General features: G+C 31.9%; 1 protein-coding gene across 8 annotated transcripts in view; it reads right to left on the reverse strand.

The window, feature by feature from the left end:
- LOC117105715 (ribosome-binding protein 1-like) overlaps positions 1-14200 on the reverse strand; it is a 48309-nt gene that overhangs the window by 4846 nt on the left and 29263 nt on the right. For 2 of the 8 annotated variants that reach the window (XM_033246957.1, XM_033246953.1), the window contains 9 exons: positions 13479-13574; positions 9657-9749; positions 8411-8494; positions 7790-7885; positions 6993-7085; positions 6145-6195; positions 4966-5199; positions 2622-2936; positions 2221-2389 (listed from right to left, as the gene is read on the reverse strand). In XM_033246957.1, coding sequence (XP_033102848.1) covers positions 2221-2389; positions 2622-2936; positions 4966-5199; positions 6145-6195; positions 6993-7085; positions 7790-7885; positions 8411-8494; positions 9657-9749; positions 13479-13574 — 1231 coding nt within the window. The remainder of the gene's footprint in view (positions 1-2220; positions 2390-2621; positions 2937-4965; positions 5200-6144; positions 6196-6992; positions 7086-7789; positions 7886-8410; positions 8495-9656; positions 9750-13478; positions 13575-14200) is intronic. The other 6 variants (XM_033246955.1, XM_033246958.1, XM_033246954.1 and 3 more) reach the window with 5 other exon arrangements.

The raw sequence follows: 14200 nt of genomic DNA on the forward strand, positions 1-14200 counted from the left end.
CACTGAAATCTGTTAATTTACACCACAAGCAACAACACAAACAATATACTACAAAGGTATAGAGTACTACAGTGTTATGTCACGATACCACATGATATTACTCCATTGCTATCGGTTCAACTGGATGCCATTTTCTCCACTGAAAACCACTGATTCCAATTTCTAACGTAATTAAGACGTTGTTTGTAAATTTTAATTGATAATTAAATGTATGTTCGATAACTAATATATGCAAGCTTTTGTGTTTTTAGTACATTTTGATGGTAAATTATTAGGTTTTAAAATGCCTATTCCAGGAGCCTATTATTATGAAGTCATTCAGGCGTAAGGAACGGTAACCCACATCTGGTTGACAACAAAGGGCGCCACTTGGTGTTGTGACGACATGACTGTTGTACTCTACAGAACTGCAAACACCATAAACCACAAAAACAAATCAGAAATACAAGTTATGTTAAGTTCTAAAGCAGGCATATCTATTCCAAATCTTTTTTTTTTTAAACAAATTTAAAGAATCATCATCTATGCTGGTACAACCTCATTCTTCCAATGTTAAATAAAAGAAGACACCAGTGTTTCTCATACTATAATATGTGGTATAAAATATATCATACACATAAAATCTTATTACAATATTCTATTAAAAAAAATAAAAGCAGATCAGAGTTTAGATGTTATGTCTTGCTAGTCTAGCTAGTAATAATCACATAAATCAAATTCTATCAGGTAAATTGGTAACCACTGGTCTAAAATTTATGATCAACTTATCCAATTTATTAATTAAATCTTGTAAAGTGCAATTCTAAACAATTCCTTGGAAAAACCATATAATTAGATTTTTTTTGTTGGATGGGCAAAAAGAATAATACAAAATATGCAAAAAAGGTATTCTGAAAATGTATTTAAAATTATATATTTACTATTTTGTTTGAACTAATCATTCAAAATCCACTGGCAAATGATTAGAGGCCTGAACGAATACACTATCACAAAAACATATTCCTATTATACTAAATGACTAATTAAAGATACAGTGAAATGGACAAATATTTAGCTATATAATACCTATAATTTACATGATTATAATTATACTGTATGAGGCTTGTCATTCCAAAACCACCATACGGTTGCTAAATGTTAAACTGAGTAATTAGCATTAGAATGTGCCAGTATTGTATACTTTAGTACAGGGAAGCTGTAATATTTTCACTCAAAACTTTGGCAATAGTGAGTTGATTTCAATAAATGATTATCATTTTTAAAGCTTTTAATGTGGAGAATAAGATTATTTATTAAAAACTCAATTTTTATTTTTTGGTTACTGATGGTGGTTTTGGGATAGCAAGCCTCATATTAATCAAAACAGTATAAATACTAATTGGAATAATTTTTTTTTAAAAACCATATTAAGTAAAATTCTTGACAATGAAAAGAAGTAGTTGATGTAAATGAAATGCAAAATGATGAACATTGTAGTGGATTAGAACACACGCAAACACACACAGAATCAACGACACAACAATGCTTTAAGTCATTCATGCAGAGCACATGGTTAGCGGAAACACATGAACCTTAGCAACAAAGACGATGTTGAAATGACACAAAAAAGACGATGACAAAGAAAGTCCCAATAAAAACCTAAAAATTCAAAAGCTCAGTCTTGAATTTTAGTTGGTCAAAAACTACTATCAAATTTTATCTGCCAAATACCAGTGGTTTTCCCATATATGGATACAAGATATCACCATGTCCATATATGGATATGATATGACATTATAATGTCCATAATTATATGGGCAATTCATGCAAATATGTCAAAATGTTTGATCAGACTGATACTGAATACTTGATTACAAAGCTCTGTCCACACTATCAAATTTTCTTTGATTAAAAATGTCCATATATAGTCATGATGTGCCTATTAATGGTTATCAAATAAAATTTGATAGTCTGGACAGAGCTTTACGTGTCTTATCAAACAATTCATGTCTTTTCAAAGTTGCACACTGGTATGATCATCCAACATTAGAAGGATCCAATGTTTCCAGTGGGTCACAGGAGTCTCCTTGAAAAATTGGCATAGAAGTGGTTTCTCTCAACATGGAACCCTGTCATCAGGCTCATCTGGCAGACAATAAATTGATAGTGCATGCTAAGGAATGCTGGGATAGAATAATAGCCTGATGCCTCAATCTAGATTTAACATTGAAGACTCTTCACTTACATCCATTTGACCAAGCTTTGCCTTCAGGTCTTTGGTGATGTCTCTTTCAGCTGTCAGCAGACCCTGGTTCTTCTTCAACATGTTCTGCAGCTTCGCAGCTGCTGTCCCTAGCTCTTTCGTCATGTTCTTCTCTTTTTGTAATGCTGCTTTTGTCTCTTCTAATTCCTGTGCACAAAGTGGGGTTGAAAAGAGAGATTTTTCTTTAAATAAATTAACGTGGATTCCATGTTGTGGTTGTGTTTGCATTATTATCAACAGTAACATCATTGTTATCATAACCACCATTATCATTCAAGGCTACATTTTTGTTTCTACCACCCTGTTCTCTAGCACCAATAGAAACCTATATAATAGGGGCTGAATAAATTTAATGTTTTATTATTATCATTATTTTTACCTTTGTGAGAACATCAAGATCATCTCCAGGGTTGCTTTTCTGCTCATTGGCTGTTTCCAGTGCATGCTTAGCTGCTTCAAGATCTTTCTTAAGCTGTTCTACTCCCTTGGCCGATTCATCAGCAACTTTGCGGGCTAACTCTAGCTCAGCGGTCACCTCTCCTAAACTCTTCTTAGCTGCGGCTTCAGCCTCTTTGGCCCTGGAAAGATCGCCTGCGAGTTGGTCATTTGGAACGGCTGCTGATTCAGCTGCTTTTGAGAGGTCTTCGGACATCTTTCGATTTTTCTCTTGCTCAATTTCAAGTTTTGTTTTTAACTGAAAAAACAATGAAAAAAATCCCCCAATATTACCAAATTGATCAAAAACAGTACTACAGTTTCAAGATTAACTTAGTATATTTTATGTCATTAGTAACAGAGTGATATACCTAGGCACACTCTAGACACACAAATCATTCAAATTCATTGTTTCAAGGTTTGGGATTGAAAATTGACGTATAAATGTCACCTGCAATTTCAGGAACATTACTATAATATTTTTTGGATATGAAAAATGTTCTAAATGAATAATTTAAGTATAAACTTAGAAACAACCATACAGTACAAGACTTATTTATCTCAATATATATAAAAAAAAAACATTAGTAGAGATTTTGATGAAAAAGTGTCAATGAAATAACACAGATGCAGGCATTTAACTAGGGTCAGTGCCAACTACTGTACTTCGAAAGTTTAATTTAGAATAAAATGATAGTTTGATGTACAATTAATCATGTGCATGCTGGTATGTAACTTAAGTATACATAGCAGTCATTAAAGGATGATACCATTTTTCATGAGGGTGTTTCTCATGAGGTTAATCATTTTTAAAAATCATTTGTCTTTGATAAAATGTAATTCACATTCTCGAACGTAAACAAATTCTCATATACCACAATCAGTTTTGTTAAAACCCTCAAACAAAATTCACGTACAAAATTTCAACTCATACTCATAATACAACCATAAACCATTTAAGTGAGAGTTACAGTTCCCATACATTGAATGGAAAATTACAAGTGCTACTGTAAATGACGGTGCTATTATTAAACTTACAACCAACCACACCCTCAACAGATCAAACACCCCAAAACTACTGAAAAAAAAAATAGTTAAAGCATGCAAGCAAAGGATGCAGCTTCATATAGTTGTAAAAAACATCAGTTTTATATATGTTGTGCAGCAATGACCTAGTGTGTGGTAAGTCATGGATACTAAGTATACATAGTTAGGTGCATTATGAATATAGGGTGCTACTGCTTCAAGCATGATGTTATGTGCATTTAAATCTTGTTTCGAATCTACCTTGATGATAGCATTAGAATATTATCAGTATGGAGGAATGTGTGTGAATATACATTTATGTGTTTCACTGCACCCATGATCCATAAATTCAAAGGTGTAAAAAGCTATGCTTGTTGAAATATACCTCAAGTAATTCCATGAATTTAAAAATATACTTAAGGAATTTGTGAATATCTAGGTCAGATTTTCAACACAAATTCATACCACTTCAAATAATCTAATTTTATATTTTCACATTTGATAAGAAAATGGAAAAATGAAATTAATGGCACACTTTTACAAGCAGTGGAATGATTCAAGATTATCTAACTCTTAAAAATGCAATTATGTAGTTATTTGTGCACAAACTAGTGTATGTATAATTTCTTTACACTGGAATGCATTTTTTCCTCTGGACAGCAGTAGAAATTTAAAGATATAAATCAATGTGCTTAATTATATTCCTGTCCAGACTCTAAACTTTATTTGACAAAAACATGTGAAATGCCTAAATACGGTCATGAGGACATCACATCATGACTATATATGGGCACACCATAACTATATATGGGCACATCATGACTATATATGGGCATAAAACTGGTTTTTGTTAAAGAAAATTTGATAATCTGGACCGAGCTTAATCTTGATGAAAATTAATCATGATTATTAGGCATGGTGAGAATATTAGTGTAATTTCTAAATCTAACATATCTAACATATATTAATTTACTCCAAGAAAACGGTACCAAAATTCTTTATTTTGGAAATGAATTATATTAAGTGCTTCAATACTACCACTAAGTAAGCTAAGTAGTGAATTCTATCAACTCAGCACCCTCAATTCCGAATACCCCTCTACCTTAACCCTCAGTTAAGGGGTTACTACCTGTGCAATGAAACAACTCAGAAGCCTTGCGGAAATGAATGCGAAAAAAACTACACACCGAAGAATATATATGTGAACGTTTAGTTGCAGTTTATCACCACTTGCGTAGTGAATGAGTCCCGTAAATACTTACGTCTGCAACCTCAGCACTTAGCTTGTCTATGGACTCTTTGTTGGCCGTATCAATATCGCTTTGAACTTGATTCAGCTGAGATTGGACTACTTCCAAAACTTTATTTGTAGAATCGTTGGCATTTGAGACGGAAATGATCTCTTGCGAGAGTTGCTGAATTATTTCCTGTGATGACTTGAGCTCGGACAGCAAATTTTGGTTTAACTTTTCAGTTTTATCTGCCTGCAAACGCAACTAAGGATCGATCGGGGTTTTATAAGGGGAAGGGGAGAAAAGACAAAATAGTATGATCATGGGGTAAAAGGAATAAGAAGGGGAATTATCTGCCCAGGAATAAGCACATAAAACAGAACAACATATTTTTCTGTATAGATTCAGAGATGTTACTGTAGTTTTTTTATTTAACCAATAAAATGACTTGTTGTAAACTTCACTTATTTTTAAAGGAACATTGTAAACATCATAAAACTTATGAAAACTATTCACAAAGACATTCTAAAAGGATAACATGAAATTTTACAGTATTAGAGGTTTTACCATGCTGAAACATATTTACAGTTTACAGGAAGGGGGTTGGGGGAGAAGGTTGCACTTTTATAGCAAATAAAATTTTTCAAATACTTCTTAAATTACATTTATGCCTTTTCAATTTATATAATTTCAGTTTTAGTATTGGCGAGTGGTCTTCATTGACAAGTATCTTAAACGTGCCCTTGGCTTGTCAGTTGTCATATCCTAATTTCTATATGCTGCAGAATTTGGTTACATTATAATATAAATACTATTTATTATAATTAACTTTTAACTTGTTTCCTTTTTATTCAGTGTTCAAACCCATTACATAAGGAAATGTAAAAGTTAATGGCTCTCTAATTATAGGTTGGAATGGTCCATTGCTAGCTGGGGTACATATCCCCAGATTGCAGGCTGACAGAGATAGCGAGACCCATACTTTTTTAAGATTATCCCTGTGCTTTGAAATAGGTTAATTCACAGATGGCGCATAAGTATTATATTTTTCATTTAATATTGATAAAACACTTAAATAAATCTGTTCATTGCGCACATACAGTGCAATATTCATTATTATCCTAAAAGTAGAACACAAAATTAGGGACGATCTTTAATGATTCAAGCAACAGCATGCAAAGTATATTTTATGTGTGGTTGATCCCTTACCTCTTGGGCCGACTCAATCTCTTCTGTTAGAGAGGCAAGCTCTGTCTTTGTCTGTAAGAATATCACAAACATGCCACATGCAATTCAAACACTCACGCTACTTAAAAATATTCACAGTACATGCAATCAATTATATTCATAATTGGACAAGTAAATGGGGAGATGCCATGTTGAATGCCACACAGGTTGCAATAGAGGGCAGCATTTATTTTGTGCATTATTGTCCTTCATTAAGCTATCAGCACAAAATGTTATCTAACATATCTTGTATAAAGTTTGGCAGAGTGGTCAGAGGTGAAACACCTCACTATGGCATTCAACATGTTATGCTCTATCTGCACTATCAAGCTTTCTGAAATATCTATGATTTATTCATATATGGGTATGATACGACATCATCATGTCCATATAAGGATATATGACATTACCATGTCCATATATGGACAATTCACACAGATTATCATTCCCATATAAGGAGAAAACTTGATAGTGTGACAAAACCTAGACAATAAGGTATGAAAGCAGAAAGTAGTATTAATACAGGATACTCTTAAAAAAAAAACAAATAGAAAAATTTGTCTGAGTAATAGTTACTGGGATAATTCAGAATGGTCTTATTAAGTTCACAAGAAAACAAAAACAATATATATAATAGTCAAAGCACAACAGTTTATAAAGATTAACGTAAATATTGAAAGTATGAGGAAGAAGTAATGCAATCCATTATGATTCAATATTTCAAACTTCCTGAAAATTAATACTAATTATTATGTTATCATTACAACACTCTCTTCAATGTTTTGTTCTCAAGCACCACACAGCAAGACTGTTAATTGTAGTTTGTTTACCTGTTTAAGTTCAGTTTCTGCCACAGTTAATTTGCCATGCCATTTACTTTCTTCTGATTGGACAGATGCTTGTAGCTGGTTCAAGATTTTCTCCTGGCATGATGGAACAAAAAACAGAGTTATATCATCAGTTTACATGTCACTAATTCTTTAATCAATGTCTTCTCTTTCCTGCACAGTACAGACCACATGGGTGTAATACATATCCAAGTGAACTCCCTCTAGTTGTTTAACATTATATAGTCATGATGTGCCTATATATGGTCATGATTTTATCTAATGTGGTCATGATGCATTATGACCATATTTAGTCATGTCACATGTTTTTGTCAAATAAAATTTGATAGTCTGGACTGGGGTTTAAATGAGACTGCCTTTATTTTATGCTGCTAAAGAATGTGTTGAGTTTAGTATCCAACAATAGTATGCTGCCCTCACTGACAATGTACCTGATCATGGATCATTATTTATCATTACAAACAGGATTTTTTTTTAAATGGCTTATTTAATGGCTGCATTTACCTATTATCAGAATAAAGAATTGCCAGAGGTCCGACTGTCCTGATTTTGCAAGCAGACAATGAAACAAAAAACAAAGTACTACAAGATAGGCAGCGCCCTATTGTAATTCAAAAAACAATCTCCAAGTCTTGGTTGTACCTTTCAAGATAGGATTGCGTTTCAACAAAACCCTGAGAGTTTCTACTGTTAATATACTATATATTGTGTTGACATTTCTGTTAGGCATGTTTCCATGAATAAAAGTCAAGCAAAGATGTTAGCATTGCAGTGCTTACCGTATCAGCTAATACTTTCTTGTAATGTTGACACTGAGAAGCTAGTTGAGTCTTCTCTTCCTCAGCAGTAGCTATTTGACTATTAAGTTTATCAACCTGTGTGGGGTGAAAAGAATTCAATGATAAACAAAACTAAAAGGGTAAGAGCATAGTAACAGAGGGAACAAGGGGAAACAATCATCATGTTTTGGCTGTTGGAGTAAAGATTTCCTTTCTATAGAATCAAAAAAATGCTCCCACACCCTCATCTTAATATATCTGAACACCTGGATCTGGTTGTATAAATAATCAATTGAAGCGGGTTGGATGGCCGGGCAGTTAAGGCACGGGTGCCGCAACCTACAGCCACAATATTGGCGCTGGTTCGAACGGCACATTCGCCTATGGTTCTGGTGGTGAAACAAGTCTTCTCAGATAAGAACTATAAACCGTAGGTCCAGTGACGAAACCGTTAGAGCAGAAGCACGTTACTGTAAGAGCTAGTCCACATCTCGAGCACTTTGAGATCGTTTAGGTATAAACCTAAACAGAAAATGACCCCACACCCCAACATTTCATGTCTCTTAGGATAACTAGCTCATTAGTCTGTTTGATATAAGATAACAAATGATAGATACTCACAGTTTCTGATTGGTCTACGACAACTGGTTTACTAAGATGATCTTTAGCTTGTAATTCAAAAGCAGCTATCCATTCAGAATGGCCCTACATTTACACAAAAAAAAAACAAATTAAAATTAACAAGTGTTCTATCTATTCATTACTTCTACATATCTTGTATTTTCTGTTTCTATATTAGTATTTATATTTTTAAATTTTATATTTTAATAATTTAAATCTTGATATGATTTTATATTCTCCATTTGGTTACAATAAGTGACCTCATAATTTCACTCATGCTAGTGTGCCTAAAAAAAAAAGAAGATATACATACAAACGATCTCTTCTATCACAATGCAGTATGAAATACGTAAATAATAAATATTATATAAGCATGTAACAATGTGTAATAGGCCATCAGTCTTTATATGCCTTGACCCTTAACCTACACAAGAGCAAGTCAAACCATACATTATAATAAATTAAAATAATACTGCCAACCAAGTAGAAATGCTCATCTATTCAAGATTCAATAGACTTATTAAGTCTACATTCTTCAGTTCGATGTCGAACATTCTTTTATAATCAGTGACCTACTTAAATTGATTAAAAATGGATTTTACTAAAATTATATTGGCCACTCAGACTAAGAAGCACGGCATGTTTGGATGCATTGCAACATATTCTTGTTATTATCTGAACTAGATTCCAGTACAAGTTTGTATAATTATTATATTTCATGAGGTTGATCGTTCTAGAAAAAACCTGACAATGTTGAGACTTTATAACAGAGTCTCTTTTTAAATTATATAAGGCTTGGGAAGTAGATCTAAGAAAAATCCTGGTCTTCTTGCTAGGATTTGAACAAAGGAACTCGGGAAATGAGGGTGGGCACCTACAACACCAAACCACTGATCTGGGCCATTACTTACTATTATATTCTTTATTCCGGAAACAATGTCCATATGATACACAACAGAATATAACAATTTAATAACATATGGAATATACTGTAGCACCTCCAACACCCTGTCCCAAGTATCACATTTTATTTAACAAAAACATGTGCCTAAATATGGTCATGACATCACATCATGACCATATATAGGCACATCATGACTATATATGGAATAAAGAAAATTTGGTAATCTGGACCGAGCTTTATACAATTCATGCATTGTCTTCTTCATCATTGATGATTTAAGATTGATGCTGTACAATGCACATTATAACTCATTATTTTTTTTAAAAATATTTTTATACGTACTAAACTAGAATCTACATTTATTTCTGGGAAGAGTGTCTTGAGAGTGTTCCTAGCACTTGCTTGCTCAGTTGTCACAGCTCCAGCTAACTGCTCCTGTAAAAATTAAGAAGCATTTTTGTTTGTGAATACAGTAACCCTAAACCTTTAATAATGCATCAATCATAAATCCAAGCATAAATCTAGACCATCCAATTGTACCAAAGGTTTATATGTGAAAAGAATATGGGCATTACATCATGGAACAATAAATGAAATATATATTGCTTGTGATGAGCTGATAAAACCCGATATTTTAATTGCCTACTTTATATATTTAGTTTAATTTGAAAATTAGAACAAGAAAATATTTCACTTGATAATTACGAGACATAAATAATAGTGTTCTTTATAATATTCTTTGCAGACTTTTAAATTTGCTGGTAAGCAATTTAAAGACATTTGTAGTAAACAGTAGTACTGTAAGTAAATCAATTCAATATTATATATATATTTTTTTTCAAATTTTTATAGTAAAGTCCATAAATGAGCAAATATTGATTTGATTTTATCTGTGTATCATTGGAAGTTGGACTTTAATTTCAAATCAGCAATTATTTAGATAATTTTTCAAGATTTTATCACAAACAGTATAATCTTAAACATACAATATAAAATAGGGATTGCACAAAAGTCAACAGCAATAATTTTAAGCAGAAAAGAAAAATAATACATTGAAAAGCATTGCATTGAAAGCATGGCTGAAGATGCAAAGTGCATAAATCTCTGTCCACACTATCAAAAACTGTTGAATGCCCATATATAGTCATGGTGTATCTATACATGGTCATAATGTGATGTCATCATGTCAAGTTTTTGTCAAATAACATTTGATAGTCTGGACAGGACTTAAGACCGACATGATAATTGACTTGCAAATAAAACAAAGGAATTACAAATTTAGTTTTATGACCAACAGGTCATCTTATTTCATTAAGTGGCCAATTAGTGGTCAGCTGGCCAAATGGTAATATCATGTGTGCAGATAAAATGGACCAAGTGACCACAATTAACAAAAAAAATGAAAATAATTAATTTTTTTTTTGTAAAAAAAAAGAGAGCTTTTATAGCACACAAAAAGAATTACCAGCAATATAGATGCCAGTATCATATAATAGCACCAAAATATCTCCAAGTGGAAGTTTGTGAACTAGTCTTCATAATATAGCGCACTCCCCAATTTGAGACCCCCTCTAATTCCAAGACTCCTCTAATTAGAGACCACTTTTCCAAGAACCAAATAACAACCTTCAGTCTTTTAGTGGAGACCAAAACCTGAGACCGCCCCAAATTTTCAGGTCCCGAAAGTGGACTTGAATTGGATTGAATTGGAGGGTGAACTATACCAAGAAACATAGTAAGAATAATGATAATTATAATATTATTTTTTATAATTGCCAATTACATCCTTTCCACACAAAACCTTTCTGTCAGTAACCGAATTAGTCACTATCAAGTTCAATAACAATAATAATAACAAACAACATGAATATCAACAATATATTGACCTGTATTGCAAAGCAAGGAAACCATGTACAGTATAAGCATTATGAAACCAAATTGAACGCTGTTTCAACTTTGCTTTCTTAGCAAAGTTTCTTTTCATTGCAAAATCACAAATAGATTCAAATTATGTTGCAGCAAGATAAAATTTGCAAATAAATTTAATTTAACAAATGAAATGAAGCGGGCAATGATACAACTTATGCCACTGAATAAAGAATGCAACATCTATCAAGCTAAAAATAAAAAATGCTTGCAAAAACATGCATAAAAGTAAACTATAACCCCACCCATATGTGATAAATATGTTTCGATAGAATAACTTTGAATTATTATATAATTGTGAATTTACTTGAATTTGAACTACATTATTTATAGAAACTACAGTTTGAATAGGCAGTAGTGTTTGGGATTCAATTTAAAAAAAAACCAAATTGTAATAGAATATTATTGAAAATACTAATACATAAAATCTTTATATTTTACAAGGGTCTCAAGTCTACCCGCGGATTGTAGCAGCCTCCTGGAAATCGGTACAGCCTCCCGCAATCCCACAAGCAAGCAAAAATGAGATGTTTGCATGTTTTTATTTATTTATTTTTTTTATTGTCTCCCTTAAGTCCGCTGGTAATGGGAATTACAATGCACAGTGTAATATAATTAGAATCTGTGTTAAGAAAGCTTGTTTAAACAGATCTACTAGAAGTGCCTTCTCGCAACTTGGGACACCTCAAATTAACAGCATTGACAGATTTAACTAGTAAGAAACGAGAGTTTCAATTAGATAAGAATGTGTTCCATTAATGTTAGGATTGTTCCGTTTTTAGATATTTATATTAAAAGTGAAAAAGGTAAAGTTATTGAATAATTAATAATCATCAATGTATATAAGCCAATGTTAAACACAATTATTTTTATTGTAATTTATGGATTTCATTTTTTAAGTATAGTAGTAGGGCAATTTTATTCAACGCAAGGTAAATGAGATACAGTACGTTAATGTAATCCAATATGATTAATAAATTAAGTAGATGTGTTTTGTTACATTACTATTATACAAATTAGGCCTGCCTAATAAGTTTACAGTAGTATTGTATTTAATCACAGGGAATTTTTTTATGGTCTACTTTCTAAAGAAATAAATGGGGAAAAAAACAAGAAAATGATATAAGAATCATAGCTTTTATAACACTGAAACTTAGGATACTGACTCAAAAAAGAGGAATCAAGGCCAAGTAGAGAATGAAGGATACAAATTTGAGAACAGAATAACAAATTAAAATAAATTATGTGTGTCTTTAATTTTTTTCATTTCTTTACCTAAACTCATAACATTTACATATTTCTTAAATTTTCCAAATAGATGTTCTATCTGAGAAGGTGACTTTATAATTAGAAGTCAGTGATTGTTTAATATACCACCACCACTATAATAAAAATAGTTACTTAAAGTTTATAATGTAATATAACATGTTTTGATGTAATATGACATTATATAATGTAATATAACATCAACATTATATAATATAAGCTTGAAATAAATTTAGCATTAAGACATTCAGCATATTAGATTGGATTTCAGCAATAGTTCCATTTATACATAATTTTATATATCTCTAGTGAATTTTTAAAGCATTGTTGGTATTTAAACAGCATTTCATGGTCCAATAAATAATACTTATTTTAACATTATACTTTATCTCTTGACTAATGGTGATTTATGGTTATATATTTATTGTTCAATGTCAAAAACGTCTTATGTGTAGTAAATGTGTGTATGGGAAGGTGTTTGAATGCTGTTGCGCTGAATATTGGTAGGTATGGCATGGGGATATTTCCTGAAGAGGCAATACAAACAGAAATATATAATGTATAGAAATGAAGCAAATCAAGTACAGAAAGAAAATAACGAAAAGGAAATCAATAATAAAGAATAATACAAAAAATAATAAATACTGCAAAATACTCACACATTACAAATCAGAGATTAGCAAATATATTTTTAAATAAAACAAAAAAAATGTATTAGCAGTGGAGTAAATACATTTTCTTGTCACTCCCAACAATATTTAAAAACTATTAAAATAATAAAACATTAAAATACAAAAATTAAATTATGTAATAAATTAAAAATATTATAAACACATTATTAGAATACTTTGTGCAACGTGATATTAATACTCATAATACACCAAAAATATCAATCCCAAGCATGCCACGATATTTGCTGAATCATATAATTCACGTTAATTTTTAAACGGAATATAAATGTCTGCCGAATACCTTGACACCCTTCAGTGCCTGCGACACTTTCTCTTCCGATACTTTTTCTGCTGCCGAGATGGCTTCCATTGCCTTCCAGTTTTTCTCCCGAAGGGCCTACACATAGAATACAGAATTGATCAAGGGGAGTGTATCCCACCTAAATATACTCTTAAAACCACCAATAAAAATTATTTTAAAAAAAATAAAAATAATATTACCAAATAACAATAGTTATTATAATCATGTAAACTAAGAATAATAATATAATTATTTCTAAAAATATAATAATTAAAAAAGTCACTGAATCATTTATGTCAAACCTCCTAAAACCCTAGGTACTTACTACCTGGTACCCTTGTCAGGTACCAATGAGAAGGTATCAATTACCAGTAACCCACTACAGGGTAACATTGTTGGGTACAAATTAGAAGGTACCCATTAACGGTAACCCACTACAAGGTAACATTGTCTGGTACCCATAGCCAGATAACCCATTAAAAGGTACCTATTACTGGGTACCCATTACTAGGTAGCTATTGCAGTGTACCCATTTCCAAGTACCTTCTTATACGCCTACGTGGAGACAGAGGTACAAGTTCTGTCGATGATGTTCCCTGCACCTGCATGATGTACAGCTAAAGGTTTTTAGGGCCCCTCACCATGACCATCAGTTTGTTAATTTATTTCTAACAAAGCTTCAATATAAATTGAAAAAACTGTGCTTTTGGCAGGATTTGAAC

The sequence above is a fragment of the Anneissia japonica genome, unplaced genomic scaffold, assembly GCF_011630105.1.
Source record: "Anneissia japonica isolate Jap-2015-1 unplaced genomic scaffold, ASM1163010v1 scaffold287754_len4335492_cov202, whole genome shotgun sequence".
Classification (NCBI taxonomy): Eukaryota; Metazoa; Echinodermata; class Crinoidea; order Comatulida; family Comatulidae; genus Anneissia; species Anneissia japonica.